General features: G+C 40.9%; 1 protein-coding gene across 7 annotated transcripts in view; it reads left to right on the top strand.

Moving 5' to 3' along the window:
* dock3 (dedicator of cytokinesis 3) overlaps positions 1–24,273 on the top strand; it is a 968,429-nt gene that overhangs the window by 843,979 nt on the left and 100,177 nt on the right. For 5 of the 7 annotated variants that reach the window (XM_073072554.1, XM_073072550.1, XM_073072552.1 and 2 more), the window contains 3 exons: positions 4,661–4,687; positions 4,810–4,905; positions 18,860–18,920. In XM_073072554.1, the coding sequence (XP_072928655.1) occupies positions 4,661–4,687; positions 4,810–4,905; positions 18,860–18,920 (184 nt within the window). The remainder of the gene's footprint in view (positions 1–4,660; positions 4,688–4,809; positions 4,906–18,859; positions 18,921–24,273) is intronic. The other 2 variants (XM_073072555.1, XM_073072551.1) reach the window with 1 other exon arrangement.

The following is a 24,273-nucleotide window of genomic DNA, read 5'->3' as shown; positions in this document are numbered from 1 at the left end:
TGTGTACAACACAGTTGCTTGTATCATGTTGGAGCAAGAATGAATTGCTACGGTCAAGGATTACCATATGTTGCTGCTCCCTTGACTGTGACATTTCTGTGCACTCAATGCTGCACTTTGATAGATGGTCAAGCAGCAGCTACTGCAGCTCCTGAATTTGCTGCAGTTTAGCTGAGTGAGTCATAGTCTCAAGACTTACAGGCTTGACCAACATAGAGGTAAGCAATTATGTCTATGTTATCACAGTATCAGATGTACAGTCATTAATCAATGGACTTCTCTGTGACAATCCTTAATGAAAGTGCATGATTAGATTAAATTATTCCTCTAGATACAGCGTAATCTTCCTAAGTATCAATAACAAAGCTATTTTTGTAGTCTTTCATTAACTCAAAACAGCTGGAACTGACTGCTTGCTCCAGGCAGAGAATTCTTTTAAAGATAAACTAGTTGTTATCCCTCCCCCATAGCTTTGTCACTATTGCAAACCTGCCTGGGGATTTTTTTGCCCTTCTGTTGTTGCTTTTATGGTGATCTTGCTTGCCAAAATGAATTTGTGATGGATAATGAGTTTGGCCACATGACTGACCTTTCGGTGGGAGAACAGTTAAGGAACTGAGATCCTTGAACTTTGGATGTTAAGAGAGACGGTGAATTTAGTCAAGAAGGAAAAGGAAGCGTAGATGGCAAAAATCTTGGGAAGCTAAAGAAGGGAATTAGGGGACCCAGGAGGGGCCGTGAAAGTAGAGTTAAAGAAAATCCTAGGGCACCAGATACATACATCAACAGCAAGAGGATATCTAGGGAACAGGCAAAAATAAGTACTTTGCATCAGTATTTACCTAGGAGAAGGACATGGATGATAGGGAGATTGGTATGGAGTGTGCTAATTTCTTGGGAATTTGGAGATAAAGAAGGAGAAGGAATGGGTCTCTTAAAACAATTAAAGGTGGCTTAGTACCCAGGGCCTGATGGGATATTCTGTAGATTATTAAGAGAGACAAGGAATGATTGGGCCTTGACTAACATCTTCGTGCCTTACCTTGCCACAGAAGAGGTCCCGAAGAACTCATGAGTTGCTAATGTTGTTCCATTATTCAAGAAGGGAAATCCTGGAAACTATAGAGCAGTGAGTCTTAATCAGTGGTGGGAAAGTAACTGGAGTTACTAGGAATAGGATATATGAGCATTTAGAAAAGCATGACATGTCATGTACTCCTATCTGAATTGAGATTTTGAGGAGGTGGCAAAGGTGCTTGACCTATGGATACTGTGTACATGCATTGAAAAGGTTCCCCTTTGGGAGTCTCATCAGATGTATGGGATCGAAAATGAAATGGTTATTTGTATTCAGAAATGGTTTACCCATAGAAGATGAAGGGTGGATGAGACTTATTCTGGATGCAGGTTGTGTCACTTAAATCTTTGACATAGATGCTCAGTGGAGAGTTGAATCATGGCCCGGTATGGATGCACCTAGAACAGAAAAGCCTACTAAAACTGGTGAATACAGCACAGTCCATAACAGGAAAAGCCCTCCCCACAATTAGCATATCTACAAAGAGCGCTGCCACAATAAATCAGCATCCATCATCAAGGATCCCCACCATTCAGACCATGCTCCCTTCTCACTGCTGCCATCAGAAAAGAAGTAGAGGAGCCTTAATCCCACATAACCAGGTCAGGAACATTCATTATCCTTCAACCATCAGGTTCCTGAATCAGTGTGGATAATTTCACTCACTTCAACGCTGAACTGATTCCACAACCTATGGGCTCACTTTCAAAGACTCTACAACTCTTGTTCTCAAGATTATTTGTTTACTTTTTTTTGTATTTACACAGCATGTCTTCTTTTACACATTGATTGTTTGTAGATTTTTATTGATTCTATTCTATTTCTTTGTTCTACTGTGAATGCCCACAAGAAAAAAAACCTCAGGGTGGAATAAGGCGATATATTTATTAAAGTTTTATATTTACTTTTGAACTTTGTACTATCGGTTTTCCTCAGGGATCCGTAATGGGACCTCTGCTGTTTGTGATATATTTAGATGATCTGGATGAAAACATAGATGGGTGGATAAATAAGTTTACAGATGATACAGAGATTGTTGTTGTTGAGGATAGCATAGAAGACTTCCAAAGGATAGATTAGAATATAGATCAACTGCAGATGTGGGTGGAGAAATGGCAAATGAAGTTTAATCTGTCCTTGTATGAGATGTTGCACTTTGGAAGATCAAATATAAAGATACGGTACACCAGGACCCTTAACACTGTTGATGTGCATAGGGATCTTGGCGTCCAAGTCCATAGCTCCCTGAAGGTGGCTACTCAAGTTGATAGGGTAGTAAAGAAACCATAGGCTTGTCTTTTTTAGTCATGGAACTGAGTTCATGAGACAAACTACGGTTGTTTTCTTTGGAGTGGCAGAGGCTAAGGGGAAATCTGATAGAGGTTCATAAGATTATGAGAGACATAGACTGATTAGGCAGTCAGTATCTTTATCCTGAGGATAAAATGTCTACAATTAGAAAACATGCATTTAAGGTTTTTTTTGGGGGGGAGAGGGTAAGTTCAAAAAATATGCGGGGCAAGTTTTTTAAAAAGAGACTGGTGGATTCCTGGAATGTGCTACTGTGGATGGTAGTGGAGTCACATGTGATAGACCCATTAAAGAGGTTCTTAGGCACATGACTGTGTGGGAAGTGGAAGGATATGGACATAGTGTGGACGTAAGGGCACTTGGGTACTACTGTAATTAGCTCAGCACAACATCATGAGCCTGTTCCAGTCTTATACTGTTCCATGGTCTATGTTCTTTTCACATACCTTAGTGACTTGTACACGGGCCACCATTCCAAACTCCTTGATGATGCAAGTTTTGGAGATATAGTATCCTGTGACAGATTTCAAGGAGACATGGATGGGAGGCTACAGCTGACTGTTAAGTCACAGGTGAAATTTAATGCTGAGAAATGTAGAGTGTTACATTTTAGCTGGAAGAATGAGGAGAGGCGATAGAAATGAGCAGGCACAATTCAAAAAGGGAATGCAAGAACAGGGAAATGTGTGAGTAAATGTATGTTGTTTTTAAAAAGTCATTAAAAACATACAAAATCCCAGGTTTTATAAACAGAGCCTCAGAGTATAAGCTCAAGGAATTCACAAAGCATCTTTATAAAACGTTGGTTTGGCCTGAACGACTGCATTGTATCCAGCACAATACTGAGAAGGTGCAGAGGAAACTTGTGAACATGCTCCCAGAGATGAGGGACGTGATGATGTAGAGACGAGAATGTGGAGTTTTTTTGGAACAGAGGAGGTTGTGATGTGATCTGGTAGCAATATTCAAAATCATGAAAAGTAGAGACAAAGTAGGTAGAGAGAGACGGTTCCCATTGGCAGAGATTTAAGAACCCAAAGACATAAAATGAAGATGATAGGTAAAAAAGTAAATGTGACCTAAGACATAGAAACACAAGCAGGCCATTCAGCCTCACACATCTGCTCCACCATTCAATAAAATCATGGATTTTACAATCTATTCGTGCAATAAATCTTTAGGAACTGAGATGTACTGGCAAGAGTTGTAGTGGATGCAAGTTCAAATGTTGAATTCAAAGAGACTCAATAAATATCTAAAACCACCCCTCCACAACCTTCTCTCCCAAATGTTGTTGGAGGATAGAATCTATGGATACAAACCATTCTTTGTCTCCTCCTTTGAGGGCCCTCACCTTCTGCTCTAGTTGGATACCTGTGCTGCAGTTCCAGTTTGTACATCAAGACTTCACCGAATTATTTTATGAGTTCAATTTTTGGGATCAGAGCATCTTTGAGCCTATCAGAGCCTTTTAATTGCCCCATTCCTGATTCCCTCAGAGAGGTAATGGTAAGCCATTTTCATTATGAGTACATTTTAATCCACATTAATTTCTCTATAATAAATCTATATAATCCTTGACTGAATGTCAGTTCTGAGTTAGAGACCCATAGTAGATTGGGAACCACTTTGTCGAGCACCTTCTATCCATCACAAAAGGTGGCATTTCCTGGTGGCCACTCTTTTCAATTCAACTTCCCATTCCTTTCCAACATGTCAGTCCATGGCCTTCTCTACTGCCACAATGAGGCTACACTCAGACTGGAGGAGCAACACCTCATATTCAGTCTGGTTAACCTCCAACTTAATGGCATGAACAGCAATTTCACCAACTACCTGTAATTCCTCTCCCTTCCCTCTTCACTTTTTTCATTCTCCATTCTGGTTCCCCTTTCATCTACCCATCACCTTCCCCAGCTGCCACTCCTCTCCTTTCTTCTATGGTCCACTGACATATCTTATAAGATGTCTTCGTCTTCAACCCTATATCTCTTCCACCTATCACCTTACAGCTTCTACTCCTCTCTCTTCCCCTACCTTCTAATTCTGGCTCCTGTCTGTTCCTCTCCAGTCCTGATGAAGAGTCTCAGCTGAAAACATTGACTGTTTATTCCCCTTCATCAACGCTGCCTGACTTGCTGAGTTCCTCCAGCATTTTGTGTGTGATGTTCATGATTTCCAGCATCTGCTGAATCTCCTGTGTTTATTACTAACATTCCACTACTATTATGATAACCACTTTTCTTTCTTAATTCTGCTGCCTGGAATTAGTACCCAGCTCTTTGGGCCTTATCCTAGGTAAGACTAAAAGCCTTAAAACTTAAAGCATATGTCTTTAAAATAACAAAATGCACTTCTGAGTGAGGTTTGCTACCAATAAGAGAAACTCATTCTTTCCTGTTTTCTTATTGTGTTTGTAGTTTATTAGAGAAGATTGAACAGGAAACATGGAGAGAGACTGGTGTTTCCTTCGTATTATCTGTAACACGCCTCATGGAACGTCTGCTGGATTACAGGTAACTGCCTCTGCAGAGGAAAAATACACTTCTAAAATAGTAACATTATCATGGTTAATTGCTGTTGGCAGCATATAATACCAGGTTTGTTTCATGAGAGAATATAAAGATCTTGCAAATTCCTTTTCACTGATATGCCAGGATCAAGCCACTTGTTGATTCATCTCAAGATATGTAGGTTTTTGGTGTTGGTCATACCTATCAGTTCTTGAAAAGGTTGTGATTGATTTTAGACGAGATTTGACATAATTGAGTACTTGGTTGGTTATTTCAGAAGGTTGTCGTTAATTGATTCTGTTTAAGTAGGACTGGAGTTAGATATTGGCCAGATTCAGTAAGCACAGATTTTCATCCCTGAAGGAAGGCTTTCCAATAATTTCAATAGTTAAAGTCAACGTATATTTATTATCAAAGTACGTATATCTCACCATTTGCTACCTTGTGATTCATTTTTGCAGGCATTCACAGTAGAACAGCGAAGTACAATAGAGTCAATGAGAAACTACACACAAAGGCTGACAAACAACCAGTGTGCAAAAGAAGACAAACTGTGCAAAAATAAATAAATAAGTACTGAGAGTTTGAGTGGCAGAGTCTTTGAAAGTGAGTCTATAGGCTGTGGAAACAGTTCAGTGTTGAGGCAAGTTATTTCCATTGGTTCAAGAGCCTGATGGTTGAGGGACAATAACTTCCTGAACTTGGTGGTCTGAGTCCTGAGGTGCTTATACCTTCTTCCTGATGGCAGCAACGAGAAGGGAGCTTGACCCGGATGGTGGGTGTCCCTGATGATGGATGCTGCTTTCCTGCGACAATGTCTCATGTAGATGTGCTGCATATCAAGCTTGATACAGCCAGTCAATATACTCCCCACCACACATCTATAGAAGTTAGCCAAATTTTAGATTGCATGCCGAATCTTTGCAAACATCGAAGGAAGAAGAGGTACTAGCGTGCTTTCTTCGTAAAGGATAGGTTGTGTAAATTGATAACACTTAAGGAATTTGAAGTTACTGATCCTCTCCACCTCTAATTCCCCGATGAGGACAGGTTCATGAACCTCCGGTTTCCTCCTCCTGAAGTCAACAATCAGAATCAGGTTTAATATCACTGCCATATGTCATGAAATTTGTAGTTTTGTGGCAGCAGTACATTGCAATATATAGTTATAAAACTATAAGCAAAAATATATATAAATAAGTCGTGCAAAAAAGAGAAAAAAAACTGAAGAAGTGTTAATGGATTCATTGTCCATTCAGAAATTAGATGGCAATGGGAAAGAAGCTGTTCCTGAAACATCAAGTGTGTGTCTTCAGGCTCCTGTACTTTCTCCTTGATGGTAGTAATGAGAAGACAGAATGTCCTGGGTGATGAGGGGCCTTAATGATGGATGTCACCTTTTTGAGGCATTGCCTTTTGAAGGTGTCCTGGATGCTGGGGAGGATAGTGCTCCGATGAAGTACAACTTGCTGCAGCTTATTCCGATCCTCTGGAGTGGCCCCTCCCTACCATATGGTGATGCAACTAGTTAGAATGCTCTCCAAGATACATCTGTAGAAATCTGCAAGTGTCTTCAGTGATATACCAATTCTCCTCAAACTTTCAGCTCTTTGGTCTTGCTGACATTCAGTGAGAGGTTGTTGTTGTGGCACCACTCAGCCAGGTTTTTAAACTCCCTCCTATATGTTGTTTGTCTGCTGAAGCTTTCCCATGGGCTGATTAATTAGTATCAGCAGATATTAAACCACATTTACAATATCTCTGATATTATTTCTGATCTGTGCCAACTTAGACATCTCTGTTGGAGTAACAGTATAGGTACTGCAGGCCTTTGGTGGGTCTGGGTGGGAAAAGACATAAGTCTTCATGTCCCTGATTATTCTCACAGTCCAGCAGGATTTTTCAAAAATGGGAGAATTACATCTGGAAGTTAATTCCCATTTGAAGAACTTAAGCACAAAATCTAGGCTGATCCTTCAATGAAATACTGAAGATGTATTGCATTATCAATGGTACTGACTTTCTAGTGTAATTTTAAATGAAACTCTATAAGAGATTTCACAGCACTTTTTTAAAGCCAACCAGTAGAGTTTTTCTCTCTCTACCAGCCAGCATTTTCTGCTTATCTTGTGACAAAAAAACGAACACAATCAGTCTAGCAGCAACTGTTTGGAGAGAGTTTGCTCAACAAGCTTAGTTACTTCTTAAAAATACCTACAGACACCAGCAGATATCAGAACAGACAGGCATGCAAGTGAAAACAAATCATTAATAGTGCTGGCAGTTGAATAATAATTTGTATATCACTCTCCTTTTCCTGCATTTAGTAATGGATTAGATTAGGTTTAAGTGGGCTGTACAGTTTGAGAATTTGACCATATAAATGATGTGCTATTCCCTGTGCAGATCAGCATTCCAGTAAAGCTGTTCTTTAAAGGATAGATGTTTAGCAATGGTTTCCTAAATCTTCTAGCTATTCAGATTCAGATTTAGATTATTTATTGCATTTGCATCAAAGCATACAGTGAGATACCGGTGTATTTTTGTTAACAACCAACACACCCAAAGGTGAGCTGGGGGCAGGTTGCAAGTGTTGCCACACTTTCTGGAACTAATATTGCATGCCCACCCAGCTGAATGACACAGAGTGCAAAAAAAACATACCAAGCAACAATGCAGCAACAGCAAAACAAGCCCCGTTCCTCTCTCCCGCTCACCCATGCACATACACAGTCCTCTAAATATGGCACTGGAGTTGTAGGACAGGCCATCTTCAGCCTCCAGTCTCTAGCAGACTCATAGATTCACAGACGCTGGAACTTTGACATCCGCAGTGGACTCCCAGAGATTTACAGATTCGGCTCTGCCACTCAAGCCTCGCCACATACATAGAAGTGCTGAGTATTCTGCTGTTTTTTCTTCATCAACTAATACCAAGAGCCAGTGATGGAAGTCCATTGACCTGATATATTAGCTCCTTGTCCACTGCTCAGATGTGGCACCAATATTTCCAATAATTTCAGTTTTTATTAGCAAGAATTGATTGGCCATACCATTTTGACATGAGGCCTTGAAAAGTGTAAAGAAGCTACCATTTGCCTCAGTTCTATTAATTAAGTGTCAATGCTGCATTGAAGTATCAGCCTGGATTTTGAAAGACTGGAATACTTATGACTGTGAGGCGAAGTACAGATCCAATGCCATATTCAAGTTTGCTGACAACACCACTGTTGGCCAAATCAAAGGTGGTGACTAATCAGCATATATGTAGGAGGGGGGTTGAAAACCTTGTTGAATGGTGCAGCAACAACAACAACAACCTCAGCAAAACCGAAGAGCTGATTATTGACTGCAGGATTAAATCAGAGGTTCATGAGCCAGTACTCATTAGGAGATCGGAGGTTGAGAGGGTCAGTAACTTCAAATTCCTCGGCATTATCATCTCAGAGGATCTAAGACCTGCACACAAGTATCATTTCAAAGAAAGCACAGCAACACCTCTACTTTCTTAAATGCTTGCACAGATTCAGCATGTCATCTAAAACTTTGTCAAACATCTATAGATGCACAGTGGGAAGTATCCTCACTATTTGCATCACGGCTTGGTATGGAAACACCAGTGCCCAAGAACAGAAAAGTCTACAAAAAGTGGTGGTTACAGACCAGTTCATCACAGGAAAAGCCCTCCTCACTACAGAGCACATCTACAAGGAACGCTGCCACAAGGAAGCAGCATCCATCATCAAGGACCCCCACCATTTAGGCCATTCTCTCTTCTTGCTACTACCAGGAGCCTCAGGTCTCACACCATCAGGTTCAGGAACAATTATTACCCTTCAACCATCAGGCTACTGAACCAGTACAGACAATTTCACTCATTATAACACTGAACTGATCACTGTACACAACCTATGGACTCACTTTTAAGGGCTCTACAACTCATGTTCTCGGTAATATTTATTTATTTATTTATTTATTTGTTTGTTTATTTATTTATTATTATTATTATTTATTTTGTATTTGTACAGTTTATCTTTTTTGCACATTGGTTTTGCTTGTCATTCTTTGTGTATAATTTTTCACTGATTCTATTGTTTTTGATAGTATTAAACATGAGAAATACTGAAAATCCAAAGCAACACACACAAAATTGCTGGAAGAATTCAGCAAGTCAGGCAGCATCTATAGAAATAAATAAACAATCAACGTTTTGAACCGAGACCCTTCTTCATTTTATTGTATTTCTTTGTCCTACTGTGAATGCTTCAAAAAGATGGATCAAGAAAAGGGTAGTATTTAGTAACATAGCTAATAGTTCAAAGTACATTTATTATCGAAGTATATAGGCATACAATCTTGAGACTTGTCTCCTAACAGGCAGCCAAGAAACAAAGAAACCTGAAAGAACCCATGTAAAAAAAAGACCATCGAACACCTAATATGCAGAATAAAAACACACCATGCCCACATAAAAACCAGTAAATAATGTAAAGGAGCCCATAAAAAAGACAGTCGACACCCAATGTACAGAGAGAAAATACACATCATGCGGACTATAACCGCAAGGAAAGTGTTCTGGACAGAAGTCTACAAAGAGAGTCCCATAGTTCAGCACAGAGCTCAGTCTTGGAGCAGCTCTCGCCTCAGGCCCCAACACCTGGCACCTAAATCTGCTCAAACATCGAGTTCAGCCACTTGATGCACCCAGGTGCCTGGAACTTGCCGCCTTGATTCAGCCTGTAACTGACCTTCCTGATACAGCATGGCACTTAAAATGATCGAACCTCAGATCTTCCTTGCTCTTGGTGATGTGCCCGCTGCCTCGCCTTGCCTTGGTTCTGCCGCATCGAATTGCCTTCAAGTCCAAAGTGAACCCCCTATGCAGAACCTCATCATTCATCCTACCCTTATAATTGGTCATTTACATGGACCACAACCCCTGGCAGTTCACCTTCCCATTTAAGAATGCTGAGGACTCAATCCAAGATATCCTGTGTCCTGGCACCCGGGAGGCAAGATACCATCTGGGAACCTTGTTCTTGTCCACTGAACCGCCTCTCCTTCTTCTAACTACCAAATCCCTTATCACCATGACATGCCTTTTCTTTCCCCCTTTCCTTTTCTTCCCCTCTTTCCTTCTGAGTCACAGAGCCAATTCAGTGCCAGAGACCCGACTACTGTGACTTTCTTCTGTTAGGTCAGACCTCCCCCCAACCCCCCACCGCCAGCAGTATCAAAGTGATATATTGTACAGTGGCATGCAGAAGTGTGGGCACCCCTGGTCAAAATTTCTGTTACTGTGAATAGCTAAGCAAGTAATAGATGACCTGATTTCCAAAAGGCATAAAGTTAAAGATGACACATTTGTTTAATATTTTAAGCAAGATTGCTTTTATTTCCATCTTTTACAATTTCAAAATAATAAAAAAGGAAAAGGGCCTGAAGCAAAAGTTTGGGTACCCTGCATGGTCAGTACTTAGTAACATACACTTTGGCAAGTATCACAACTTGTAAACACTTTCTGTAGCCAGCTAAGAGTCTTTCAGTTCTTGTTTGGGGGATTTTCACCCATTCTTCATTGCAAAAGGCTTCTAGTTCTGTGAGATTCTTGGGTCGTCTTGCATACGCTGCTGTTTTGAGGTCTCTCCACAGATTTTTTTGATGATGTTTAGGTCAGGAGACTGTGAGGGCATGGCAAAACCTTCAGCTTGCGCCTCTTGAGGTAGTCCATTCTGGATTTTGAGGTGTGTTTAGGATCATTATACTGTTGTAGAAGCCATCCTCTTTTCATCTTCAGCTTCTTTACAGATGGTGTGATGTTTGCTTCCAGAATTTTCTGGTATTTAATTGAATTCATTCTTCCCTCTACCAGTGAAACGTTCCCTGTGCCACTGGCTGCAACATAAGCCCAAAGCATGATCGATTCACCCCCGTGCTTAACAGTTGGAGAGGTGTTCTTTTCATGAAATTCTGCACCCTTTTTTCTCCAAATATACCTTTGCTCATTGCGGCCAAAAAGTTCTGTTTTAACTTCATCAGTCCACAGGACTTGTTTCCAAAATGCATCAGGCTTGTTTAGAGCTTGTCAGTCCTGACGAAGGGTCTCAGCCGGAAACGTCGACAGTGCTTCTTCCTATAGATGCTGCCTGGCCTGCTGCGTTCCACCAGCATTTTGTGTGTGAGGCTTGTTTAGATGTTCCTCTGCAAACTTCTGACACTGAATTTTGAGGTGAGCATGCAGGAGAGGTTTTCTTCTGATGGCTCTTCCATGAAGGTCATATTTGTGCAGGTGTCGCTGCATAGTAGAACAGTGAACCACCACTCCAGAGTCTGCTAAATCTTCCTAAAGGTCTTTTGCAGTCAAACGGGAGTTTTGATTTGTCTTTCTAGCAATCCTACAAGCAGTTCTCTCGGAAAGTTTTCTTGGTCTTCCAGACCTCAACTTGACCTTCACCATTCCTGTTAGTTGCCATTTCTTAATTACATTACGAACTAAGGAAATGGCTATTTGAAAATGCTTTGCTATCTTCTTATAGCCTTCTCCTGCTTTGTGGGCATCATTTATTTTAATTTTCAGAGTTCTAGGCAGCTGCTTAGAGGAGCCCATGGCTGCTGATTGTTGGGACAAGGTTTGAGGAGTCAGGGTATTTATAAAGCTTTGAAATTTGCATCACTTGGCCTTTCCTAATGATGACTGTGGACAAGCCATAGCCCTAACAAGCTAATTAAGGTTTGAGACCTTGGTAAAAGTTATCTGAGAGCTCAAATCTCTTGGGGTACCCAAACTTTGCATGGTGCTCCTTTCCTTTTTTTCACTCTAAAATCGTACAAAACAAAAATAATATACTAATCTTGCTTAAAATGTTGAAAAGAATGTTTCATCTTTAACTTTATGACTTTTGGAGATCTGTTCATGTTCTACTCACTTAACTATTCACAGTAACAGAAATTTTGACCGGGGTGCCCAAGCGTTTGCGTGCCACTGTACATGTTGTTGAAGGGGGGAGAGGGGGCACTTGACTGGCTCTGCACTAGCTCCTTAACTCTTTTCCCCTTCCTGTCACCCATTTCCTGTGTCCTGCACCTTGGGTATAACTTCCTCTCTATATATCCTATCTATCACCCCTTCAGCCTCCCAAGTGACCCAGAGTTCATCCAGTTCCAGCTCCAACTTCTCAACAAGGAGTGTTTGAAACTGCAGGTGGATGCACTTCTCGCAATTGTCATCAGGGACACTGGTGGTCTCCCTGCCTTCCCACATCCCACAAAAGGAGCATACCACTATCTTGCCTGACTTCTCTACTGTCCTAGCTGAGCAGATATAAAGAAGGGAAGGAGCAAAAAAACTATCTTGAGCTTTTCTTTTGATTTCTCTGTCTGAAGCCTCAAAGAGCTAAAGCCTCAAGATCACCACTCTGACGATGACTGCTGTACCAACACCCTGCCTTCCTTTAATCTACTCTTGCTAATCAACCCAAATGCGAATTGGTTGCTGTTCAAAGCTCTATTTTGCTGAAGTGAGTCACTGCTCCCATTTCTGCTCAAACAGTAGACCTGAGTGAAATCCCCTCCTCTCAAAAATCTGTCTAATTTGTAGCATAAGTTGCAAGATGGCATGTGGTGTGTTGGCCTTCGTTAGTCAAGAACTGAGTTCAAGAGCCATGAGGTAATGTTGCAACTCTGTTAACCCCTGGTTAGACCAGGGTTATGTTCAATTCTGGTGCCTCATTATAGGAAAGATGTGGAAGCTTTAGAGAGCATGCAGAGGAGATTTAACAGGGTGCAGCTTGGACTAGAGAGCGTAACTTCTGAGGATTGGTTGAGTGAGCTAGTGCTTTTCTCTTTGGGGCAAAGGAGGGTGAGAACTGGCTCAGTAGAGGTGTACAAAATGATAAGAGATATAGATCAAGTGGATAGTCAGAGACATTTTCCAGGGTGATTGGAGGAAAGTGTAGGGGATGTCAGAGATAGTTCATTACACCAAGAGTGGTGAGTGCATGAAACGCCCTGCCAGGGATGGTGGTAGAGGTAGATACATAAAAGGTATTTAAGAAATTCTTAGATAAGCACATGGATGATAGAAAAATGGAGGGTTATGTAGGAGGGAAGGGTTAGATTGATCTTGGAGTAGGTTAAAAAGTTGGCACAGCATCGTGGGCTGAAGGGACTTTACTGTGCTTTATTATTCTATGTTCTATGGATTTAACAGTGTGCTTATCCTTCATTAGTTTCAGACAATAATGTTTTGAAAGGGCGGAAAGTTAGCAATGGCTAGCAGAGCAATGTTAGTTGATTCTTTGCTAATGAGCTGAAGGGCCTGTACTGTGCTGTGATGCTCTCTGTTCTGTGAGTTTAACAGTGTGCTTATTCCTTCATTGATTTCAGACCATACAGTTTTAAAAGTTAGCAATGGCTAGCAGAGCAACATTAGATCCTTCACTAACGAGCTTCTATCTGACAATGATTTTTACTGGTAGTTACATCTTACAATAATTATTTGAAAAATTATAAATCCTTAAACATATTAATGTATGCATGGTGCATAAATGTTGCAACATTTCCCAGAGGCTTAAATGTACATTAGGTCTTGTCATCATCAGTTCATGGGATTCCTCCGATGAAGCTGACAGAACCCACAAGGGGTCGTCAACTTTTTTTGTTTCATTTGTAATGGATGTTTCAGTTATATATAGTGTGAGTTTGAAACTATGTAATGGTGGGCACATTGATTTGATTTGACATGGGAAATAATTAAATTCCTACCCATGTATCCAAAGGCATGTAAAGCTTCTAAAAACCAAACCTATTCTTCTTCAGTACTTGTTACAGAATATGTGCCTCTGAATACCCCTGATCTACGTTGTCATGGTTCCAGGAATTTGTTTCATTGCTGTTAACTCTCATCATTCTCCTTTCCATTGCCCTGGAATGGGTCATCTTCCCATCTTTGTCTTGTCCTTATCGGGAGCTTATGGTTGCATGACCTAGTTTCTATCAGCTACCTGTAGCTGCATTAAGGTCTGGTTATCAGCTGCACCTAGTTTTGAATTGACAAAACTCATCCCTTGCAAAATACTAGTCAGGTTTGAAAGAGGTGATGAATATCACAGACCATCTTTCTGAAGCAGGCAATTAATCACGGGTAATTTATCTTGAGAATGGCATTGTGTTTCTACGACAATTCAGGACTGTTTTTTCGTCTGTCTGTTGTATCTCATGTCCTTTATATAGCATTTTAGTCTGCATGGTCAATTTGGAATTAAAAGAACACATTGATAATTAAAATGAATATTTTATGATATCACCAATGTTGTCAACAACCAATGATTTCCTATAATATGCCTGAATGGGTGCAATGGTAATTAAGATGAATTTTATTTTAAATATTAAATAAAGAACTATATCACACTAGCCCTATTTAAAAGGGTAAGTGCCTTTTCCAAATTCACATTGTTTCTGAAACAAAATGTTTAATATGAAAGCATTAATTCTCTGACTTTCTGGCTTACCAAATCTCTCTGTAGCACAAACTAATCAGAGAGTAATGTGGCTGGTTGCTTTCAAACAGTCTATCAAATAATCATTATGCAGCATTTAGTAAATAGAGTTGCCTGTCAACCTTAGATTAGAGCTGCCACTCTGCCAGCAATGCATTTTTATATCAATTGAACAATCTCTTTCTGATAACTGAACATGACACTATCACTAAGAAGTATCGGAATGTGTTAATACAGTACCAGAGGTACATATTGCCACTGGGTAAATGAAGGAAATTTGGGATTTTGTTTAAAGAAAATATCGAAGTTCAGATTCATATTTATTTATCATGCACAGTACATCATGTACATACAGTAAAATGTGCCATTTGTGTCAACAAACACACCTAGGGATGTGCTGGGCCAACATTGCATGCCCTCAATGCTCAGCAGAACAATAACAAAACAGAACAAGACAAGCAACAAAACAACAGTAAAATAAGCCCCTGTCCTCCCTTCTACCCTCCATGCAAACAGTCCTCCAATTCCAGACAGGTCTCCAGTCTCCAGGCTTCAGCCATCAGGCCTTGACTTCAACTTTTGATCAACCTTTGGGCTCTGATCATCAGTATCAATACCCAGACTAGCCGATGACAAGACCTCAAATTCCAGGCTTGAGCACTGGTCCCGCTGACAGACCAGCCCTTGCACCTCCTGCTAGCACAGACATCCAATCCAAGGGACCTGCGACAACCTAACATCCATAGATGTCCTTCATCATCCATCCACGTCTACAAGTGTGCAGCGGAGGCATAGACTCCAAATGTCCTTTGTCCCAAGTGTACACATCTGGGAAGCCTAGCTTCTAACTCCTCCACATCTCTAGCCCTAAACTCTAATCTGACCTCTAACTCTGCCACCTCACTGCCACTAAACCTTAATCTGATCCTTAACTCCCCTCTCTGGCCCAAAACCACCTGTACAAACTTAAAATGCAACTAAGTCTGAGCCGTGATAGAGACTGTAGCTCAATGCTATTTTGAAGAAAAGCAGTTACCAGTTATTTCTCTGGACTCATCATGCAGTCAGAGGTATAACTCGTAAGATAGTCCAAAGTTATGGTAATTCCCAGTACATGAAGTATCCTGTGTTCAATCAGAACTGGTGCAGAAAGTGCTTGATTGTTAATTTCAGTGAATTGGCACACCTGTGAGAGGCTTTAATGACAATTTGTTAAGTTAAATTTATTAATGGAGTGTTTTAAATATTTATTGAGTTTTTAATGTTTGGTGATTGTCTTAAAATGAGAAGGATCAGGGGTTTATTAGTTGATACCTCACATTTGAGGTAAATTTGTTGAAAGATGTACTGCTAGTTTGTACCATAGTTTCAATATATTGAGCTTTTTAGGAATAAATGTGTAGAATCTCAAATCCAACTTCATTTCAAAGGTGTGCTACATTTTAAAATTCATCCAAGTCAACAATTCCAAGACTCAACAGCAAATGTATCTAGCTATTGTATTAGTTTAATTCATCAGGTGTTATCTGCCTTCCTCGATTGTATGCTGCATGGTACTTTTCTAAAAGTTCCCTTTTCAGTTCTTTTAAGATATTCTTAGAGGTTCCCCAGAGCTAACAAATCATAGAATTGGAATTATTCAGTTTATCCGTGGCGTATTATGAATAATTCAGTAACATTTGGAATGTCGTTCTATTTTAATTAGAAATACAGCATGGTAACAAGCCCTTCCAGCCCATTAAGTCTATACCTCCCAATTACACCCACGTGACCAATTAACCTATTAACCCATGCATCTTTGGAATGTGGGAGGAAACCAGAGCACAGTCATGGGGAGAACATACAAACTCCTTACAAACAATGGCAGGAAATGGACCCACATCATTGGTGTTACTCTAGCCTCTTTGCTACCTTGAAACTTACCAGTCCTATGATATTATTGTATTTTGGAAACTAACCTTCCCATTTTCAGTATCCTTGGGTGGAACTTGTATCTAGACAAGCACTAGAATTGTCTCAATATAGAATATGGTGGACATGGATGTGATGAGCCAAATGGCCTGTTTCCCTGCTTTATCTCTCTATGATAATTAGGGCTGGGTAATGAAAGAGTATTATCACTAAGTGCTCTTTTAAAAAGGTATAAAATGCAAGTTTTAGGATATCATGTTTTAAAACACTGGATGGCTACATTAAGAAAATCATATGCAGTTCTGGTTGCCATAGTATAAAAAGGGTGTAATTGCACTGGGAAGGTGCAGAGGGGACAGGAGTATTTCATCTAAAAAGCAGAGCTTGAGTAGTCTGGGTTTGCTTTCCTCAGAGCAGAAAATGCTGAAGGATAACCTGACCAGCATCTGCAAGATTAGGAAGGGTGTAGGTAGTGTAGATGATAGGGGGTTGTCTAAAACAAAGGGCAGAGGTTTATGGTGAGAATGGGAGATTTAGAAGAAGAATTTTTGACACAAAAAGAGTGGTTAAAATCTGGAATGTGCATCTTGAGTAAGTGTTGAAGACAAACTGCCTCACAACGTTCAAGGACCATTTAGATAAGTACAGGTTGAGTACCTTCCTCTCCAAATTTCCAAAGTCTGAAAACTTTTGATAGCCAATATTTGAACACTGATATTAAGTCACAAAAGGAAAATTTCACAAGGCTCTGGGTAGGTTCCCAGGGGATGCGCAGGTCTCTGCACACCACAGGCAGTTCTGAGAAGTCATCTCACATATGTAATGAACAGATATGTAATGAAAATTAGGAAAAAACCTAAGATCTTGGTCACAAATGAAAGAGTGGATTTGTCAACATCTGTGTGAACATATGCCACTTAACATGAAACAAGCAAAGATATATTTATCAGGAACTGAAAATTGAAGGTAGTTATTAATATTCAGCAGGCTTGTTGCAGAAATTTAAGAAAAGTCATAGCATTAAATTTTAAAGATTTATGGTGATAAAGCATCTGCTGATCACGAAGCTGCAGAGAATTTAATTGATGAGTTTGCCAAGATAGTCACTGATGAAAATCTAACACACGAAACGCACTATAGAAAGCATCCTATCTGGATGCTTCACAGCATTGTATGGCAACTGCTCTGCCCAAAATCACAGAAACTGCAGGGTGCTGTGAATGCAGTGCAGTCCATCGTGCAAACCACCTCCCCACCATCGACTGTATACTTTTCCTGCTGCCTCAGGCAAGCAGTCAATATAAACAATGACTCCTGCCACCCTGGCCAATCTCTCTTCTCCCCCACTCCATTGCACAGAAGATAGAGAACCCTGAGAACACAAACCACTGGGCTCCCTTCCTGTTGTACATTCAAGACCTGCTACACAATAAATATGAACTCTTGATCTCTGTCTACTTCACCATGTCCCTTGCACTTTATTAGCCTACCTGCACTGTCTCTTTCTGCATCAGTAACAATTCCCCTCCCCCCACCTCTGTACTACTTTATGTATTGAATGACGAGTCAGGGTAGCATGCAAGATAGCATAGCAGTTACCATAATGCCAGTGATTTGTGTTCAATTCCATCACTGTCTGTGAGGACATTGTATGTTTTCCTCATGACAGCGTGGATTTCCACTGGATGCTTCAGTTTCCTCCCACATTCCAAAGATGTATGGGTTAGCAGGTTAACTGGTCACATAGGTGTAATCAGGCTGCATGGGCTCATTCGGCTGAATGGCCCTATTACCGTGCTGTATCTCTAAAGAAATAAAATAATGCTTTTCACAATATCTCAGTACTGTGACAATAATAAGCCAATGACCAGCTGAACACTGTGGCACTCTGCTGCAGTGGACACTACAACATAACATTCACCAAACTCTCTACTGAGATTTGAATAAATTCACTTGAGGAAAACATCAGAAAGCAAATCACACACAAATTTTAGCAGAAATCTGTAATTCTCTCACCCCAAGATTTTGAATGCTGTGTCACTTGGAAGTATAAGTTTTGAGAATATTGGAAGCTCATTTGGTGAGGACATGAAGATAAAGAGTTGAGTAATAGATTAGCCATGATCCGACTAAGTGTGAAGCAATCTCTAGACACCGAAGGACTTACTACCACTCCTGGTTCAAACTGATGAAATGAAGAGTTAGCTTTCTGAAAAACTGTTAAGTTTTAACTGCTCCCCCCCCCTCCCCACACAACTTATACTAACAGATCTATTCCCTGAAACATTTGAATCTGTTGTAGTACAGCACAAAATTTAGGTACTTGGCTGTCAAATTCCTTTCTCATGGCACTTTGTGAAACTTTAGGATGTGATTATAGATGGAGACACTTCATTATGGCAGTGAAGTTTCAGTCTGATTTCACTTAAAAGGTTACCTGTATTATTTTAGAGAAATCCGGTATGCTTTATAATAAATCCAATACAATGTCATGTATTTTTGTACCTGTAGAAACAGCTCCTAAGCACAAGTTCCTTTTTTTTCAATAGGGATTGTATGAAAGGAGATGATGCTGAAAATAAGAAGATTGGTTGTACTGTTAATTTGTTGGTAAGCAGTTAAATTTCTCTTTATCTAAGGTGATTTTTCTTTTCACTAAAAGAAATAAAAATTTAATTCCAATTTCATTACAAAGTGCCATTGACATGCATTTCTTGATCAGGTATGCTTTGAGTTAGATGTAAGTTATAGTCCTCTCAGTATTTCTATAACACATGTAGCCGTCAGGTTCTGTCGGCTGTGTAAGTCTAGGGAAGACAATCTCTGGCCCCACCAAACGTATGAGATTGAGATGCAAAACCTCCTGTTTGTGTGGATGCTGCGTGATGTGTTACCCTGTTACAAATTAGTACCACGAAATGACAGACAGTATACCATATGCAATGAAACAATTTAGCTTTGTAATTCTTAATTTGACGAAAGGGTTAGTAAAGTAAAAAAAAGAAAAGGGCCCATTTTAATGAAACAGTCCAATGTACACAAGTTGGAGCTCACGGCTTCCCTTCCACTGGTCCTCCATCGATTTCCCTGGGCTTCATCGACTCCCGGCCCCACTCCAAGTCCACTCATTTCTGGTGTCTACAACCTCTCCTTTCTGGCTTCTTCGCTCACCATCTTCTGCTAAACAAAAGACCCAAATCACCTCAGTTGCAGGCACACAGCAAGAAAAATACACTCCCTTCATTGAACAGCACACATTCCAAAGCCCCCGTTATCTCTAGCCAGAACCCAAACACAGTTGCTACAGAAAAACCATCACATTAGTAGTGCTTCTACAGAAAGACCATCACATTAGTAGTGAAACCTTTCCCAGGCTTTGGTGACTTTGGTGGAAGGTTATAGATTCTTCAGAAGTGTTTCATATAGCTTGGTTGAATGCAGAGTAAAACTCCCTGAACACAGTCACATCAAACATTCCATAAAGAAGAGTATAGCTTATATTCAATTCAGATTCAATTTGGATTTATTCATTTATAAGACCATATGACCATAGGAGCAGAATTAGGCCATCTGGCCCATTGAGTCTGCTCCGCCATTCAATCATGGTTGATCCTTTTTCCCATCTCCTCCTCAACCCCAGTTCCCTGTCTTCTCCCCATAACCTTTGATGTCATGCCCAATCAAGAACCTATCAATCTCTGTCTTAAATACACCCAACAACCTGGCCTCCATAGCTGCATACGGCAACATATTCCACAAATTCACCTCCCTTTGGCTAAAGAAATTTTTCTGCATCTCTGTTTTGAAAGGGCACCCCTCTATCCTGAGGTTATGCCCTCTTGTCCTAGACTCTCCCACCATGGGAAACATCCTTTTCACATCTACTCTGTCTAGGCCTTTCAACATTCAAAAGGTTTCAATGAAAACCCCCCCTCCCCATCCTTCTGGATTCCAGCAAGTTCAGACCCAGAGCCATCAAACGTTCTTTGTATGATAACCCTTTCATTCCTGGAATCATCCTTATGAACCTCCTTTGGACCCTTTCCAATGCCAGCACATGTTTTCTAAGATGAGAGGCCCAAAACTGTTCACAATACTCAAGGTAAGGCCTCACCAGTGCCTTAAAAAGCCTCAGTATCACATCCTTGCTCTTGTATTCTAGACGCTTGAAATGAATGCTAACATGGCATTTGCTTTTGTCACCACTGATTCAACCTACAAAATCACCTTCAGGGTGTTCTACACAAGGACTCCCATATCCCTCTGCATCTCAGATTCTTGGATTTTCACCCTGTTTGGAAAATAGTCTGCACATTTATTTCTACTACCAAAGTGCATGACTATGCATTTTCCAATATTGTATTTCATTTGCCACTATTTTGCCCATTCTCCTAATCTTTCTAAATCCTTCTGCATCCAACCTGTTTCCTCAACACTACCTGCCCCTCCACCAATCTTCGTATCATCTGCAAACTTAGCAACAAAGCCATCTATTCTGTCATCTAAATCATTTATATACAGCATAAAAAGAAGTGGTTCCAACACCGACCCCTACAGAACACCACTAGTCACTGGCAGCCAACCAGAAAAGGATCTTTTTATTCCCACTCACTGCTTCCCACCAATCAGCCAATGCTCTAACCATGTTAATAACTTTCCTGTAATACCATGAGCTTGGTAAGCAGCTTCATGTGTGGCATCTTGTCAAAGGCCTTCGAAAGTTCAAATATACAACATCCACTGCATCCCCTTTATCTATCCTACTTGTAATCTCCTCAAAGAATTCTAACAGGTTCGTCAGGCAGAATTTTCCCTGAAGGAAACCATGCTAACTTTATCCTGTGTCACCAAGTACTCCATCACCTTATCCTTAGCAATTGACTCCAACATCTTCCAAACCACTGATGTCTGGTTAACTGGTTTATAATTTCTTTTCTGCTGCTTTCCTCCTTTCTTAAAGAGTGGAGTAACATTTGCAATTTTCCAGTCCTCTGGCACCATGTTAGAGTCCAGTGATTTTTGAAAGATCATTTCTAATGCCACCACAAACTCTTTCAGAACCCCAGGGTGCAGTTCCTCTGGTCCAGGTGACTGATGTACCTTTAGGTCTTTCAGCTTTTTGAGCACCTTCTCTCTTGTAACAGTAACTGTGCCCACTTCTCTTCTTTCACACACTACAACATCAGGCATACTGTTAGTGTCTTCCACAGTGAAGACTGATGCAAAATACTCATTTAGTTCATCAGCCATCTCCTTGTCCCCCGTTATTATTTCTCCAGCCTCATTTTCTAGCGGTCCTATATCCACTCTCATTTCTCTTTCATTTTTAACATACTTGAAAAAAATTTTACTATCCACTTCGATATTATTTGTTAGCTTGCTTTCATATTTCATCTTTTCCCTTCTAATTATACTTTAGTTGCTCTCTATAGGTTTTCAAAAACTTCCTAATCCTCTACCTTCCCACTAATTTTTGCTTTGTTGAATGCCCTTTCTTTTGCTTTTACAATAACTTTGACTTCCCTTGTCAGTCACAGTTGTACTGTTTTACCATTTGAGTATTTCTTCATTTTGTAATACTCATGTCCTGCACCTTCCTCGTTTTTCCCCGGAAATGCACGCCATTACTGCTCTGCTGACATCCCTGCCAGCAGCTCCTTCCAATTTACTTTGGCCAACTCCTCTCTCATACCACTGTAATTTGCCTTACTCCACTGAAATACTGCTACATCAGACTTTACTTTCTCCCTATCAAATTTCAAATTGAACACAATCATATTGTGATCAGCGGTTCCTAAGAGTTCTTTTACCTTAAGCTCCCTAATCGCCTCTGATTCATTACATAACACCCTAGTAGGCTCAATAACAAACTGCTCTAAAAACCTATCTCTTAAGCATTCAACAAACTCCCTCTCTTGAGACCCAATGCCAACTTGATTTTCCCAATCGACCTGCATGTTAAAATCTCCCATGACTACCATAACATTGCCCTTGGATTCGCCTTTTCTATTTCCTGTTGTAACCTGTGGTCCACCTCCCAGCCTCTGTTGGGAGGCCTGTATAAACTGCCATCAACGTCCTTTTACCCTTGCAGTTTCTTAACTCAACTCACAAGGATTCAACATCTTCCGATCCTATGTCACATCATTCTGCTGATTTGATTTCATTCTTTACCAGTACAGCCACACCACCCCCTCTGCCTACCTTCCTATTCCTCCGATATAATGTGTAACCTTGGATATTCAGTTCCCAACTACAACTATCCTTCAGCCACGATTTAGTATTGGCCACAAAATCATACCTGGCAATCGTTAATATTGCAACAAGATCATCTACCTTATTTCTTACACTATGCACATTTAGATACAACACATTGAGTACCATATTTGCTGTCCTTTCTGACTCTGCATCCCTAATGATTTGATTATCCCTATTGGCTGCAACTAAGTCCCATCACCTGCCTGCCCTTCCTGACAATCTGTCTGCATGCTATCTTTACTTTTTTACCATCCGTCCTTTCCTGAGTCCCTTCACTCCAGTTCCCAACCCCTTGCCAAATTAGTTTAAACCCTCTCTTACAGCTCTAACAAACCTGCCCGCGAGAATATTGGTTCCCCCTTGGGTTCAGGTTGCAACCCGTCACTTTGGAACAGGTAATACCTCTCCCAGAAGCGGTCCCATTTATCCAAGATCCTGAAGTCCTGCCCCCTGCACCAGCTTCTCGGCCAGGCATTTAACTGCCAAATCATCCTGTTTCTACCCTCATTGGTGCGTGGCAAAGGCAGCAATCCAGAAATTACTACCCAGGAGGTCCTGCTTCTCAGCTTTCTACCTAGCTCTCTCAATTCTCTTTTCAGGACCTCATTGCTTTTTCTTCCTATGTCATTGATATGTACCAATATGTACCAAGACATCTGGCTGCTCCCTCTCCCTCTCCAAAATGTGGATGCAATCTGAGACATCCCTGACCCTGGCCCCTGGGAGGCAACATACCATCCGGGTGTCCGTTCACATCCACAGAATCTCCTGTCTGTTCCCCTCACTATTGAGTCCCCTATCACTACCGCTCCCTTCTTCTCTCTCTCTTACCCTTCTGCACCATGAACCCATGCTCGGTGCCAGTAACATTCTCCCAGGAGGTTATCCCCCACAAAAGTATCCAAAGCGGTATACTTGTCTTTGAGGGGAATGGCCACAGGGGTGCTCTGCTCTCACTGCCTATTTCCATTTCTCCTGACAGTCACCCAGCTACTCGCCTCCTGCAATTTCGGGGTGACTACTTCCCTGTAACTTTGATCAATTATATCCTCGCTCTCCTGTACAAGCCGAAGGTCATCCAGTTACTGCTCCAGATCCCTGACACTGTCTTCAAGGAGCTGCAGCTGGATACACTTTATGCAGATGTAGTTCCCCAGGAGACTCTGGGTCTCCTAGTTCTCCAACATCCGGCACGAAGAGCACATCACAGTCATTTAAATGGTGCAGTAAGAGGGGGGGAGAAACCAAAAAGAAAGCCTTAACGGATGCTTTACATAGAGCCAATGCCTCTTCCAAACCAAAGCCTCCCTTGAGCCAAAGCTTGTCGCTTCTACTCTCGCCACTGGTCTACTCACGTACAATGGCTGCTCCACTTATCCCTTCTGTATTTTTATTCAGTTCGGAGAGCTCTTTATCTTGTGTCAGTTGAAGCATACGGTGAAATGTGTTGTTTGTGATAACAGCCAACACACCCAAGGATGTGCTGGGGGTAGCTGCAAGTGTCATCACACATTCCAACGCCATCATAGTGTGCCCACCATACCCTGCAGAATAACACAGAACATACCAAGCAACAAAGCAACAACAGCAAAAAGAAAATCCCCATTCCTCCCTCCCTCTGATCCACCACACAATACAGAATCCTCTAACCCCAGGACAGGCAATTGTCTTCACCCTCCAGCCAAATTGTGAATTCACAAACATT

The sequence above is a fragment of the Hemitrygon akajei genome, chromosome 19, assembly GCF_048418815.1.
Source record: "Hemitrygon akajei chromosome 19, sHemAka1.3, whole genome shotgun sequence".
In the NCBI taxonomy this organism is placed as follows: Eukaryota; Metazoa; Chordata; class Chondrichthyes; order Myliobatiformes; family Dasyatidae; genus Hemitrygon; species Hemitrygon akajei.
Note: the sequence above shows the minus strand (reverse complement) of the source record. Positions and strands in the feature narration are given on the sequence as shown.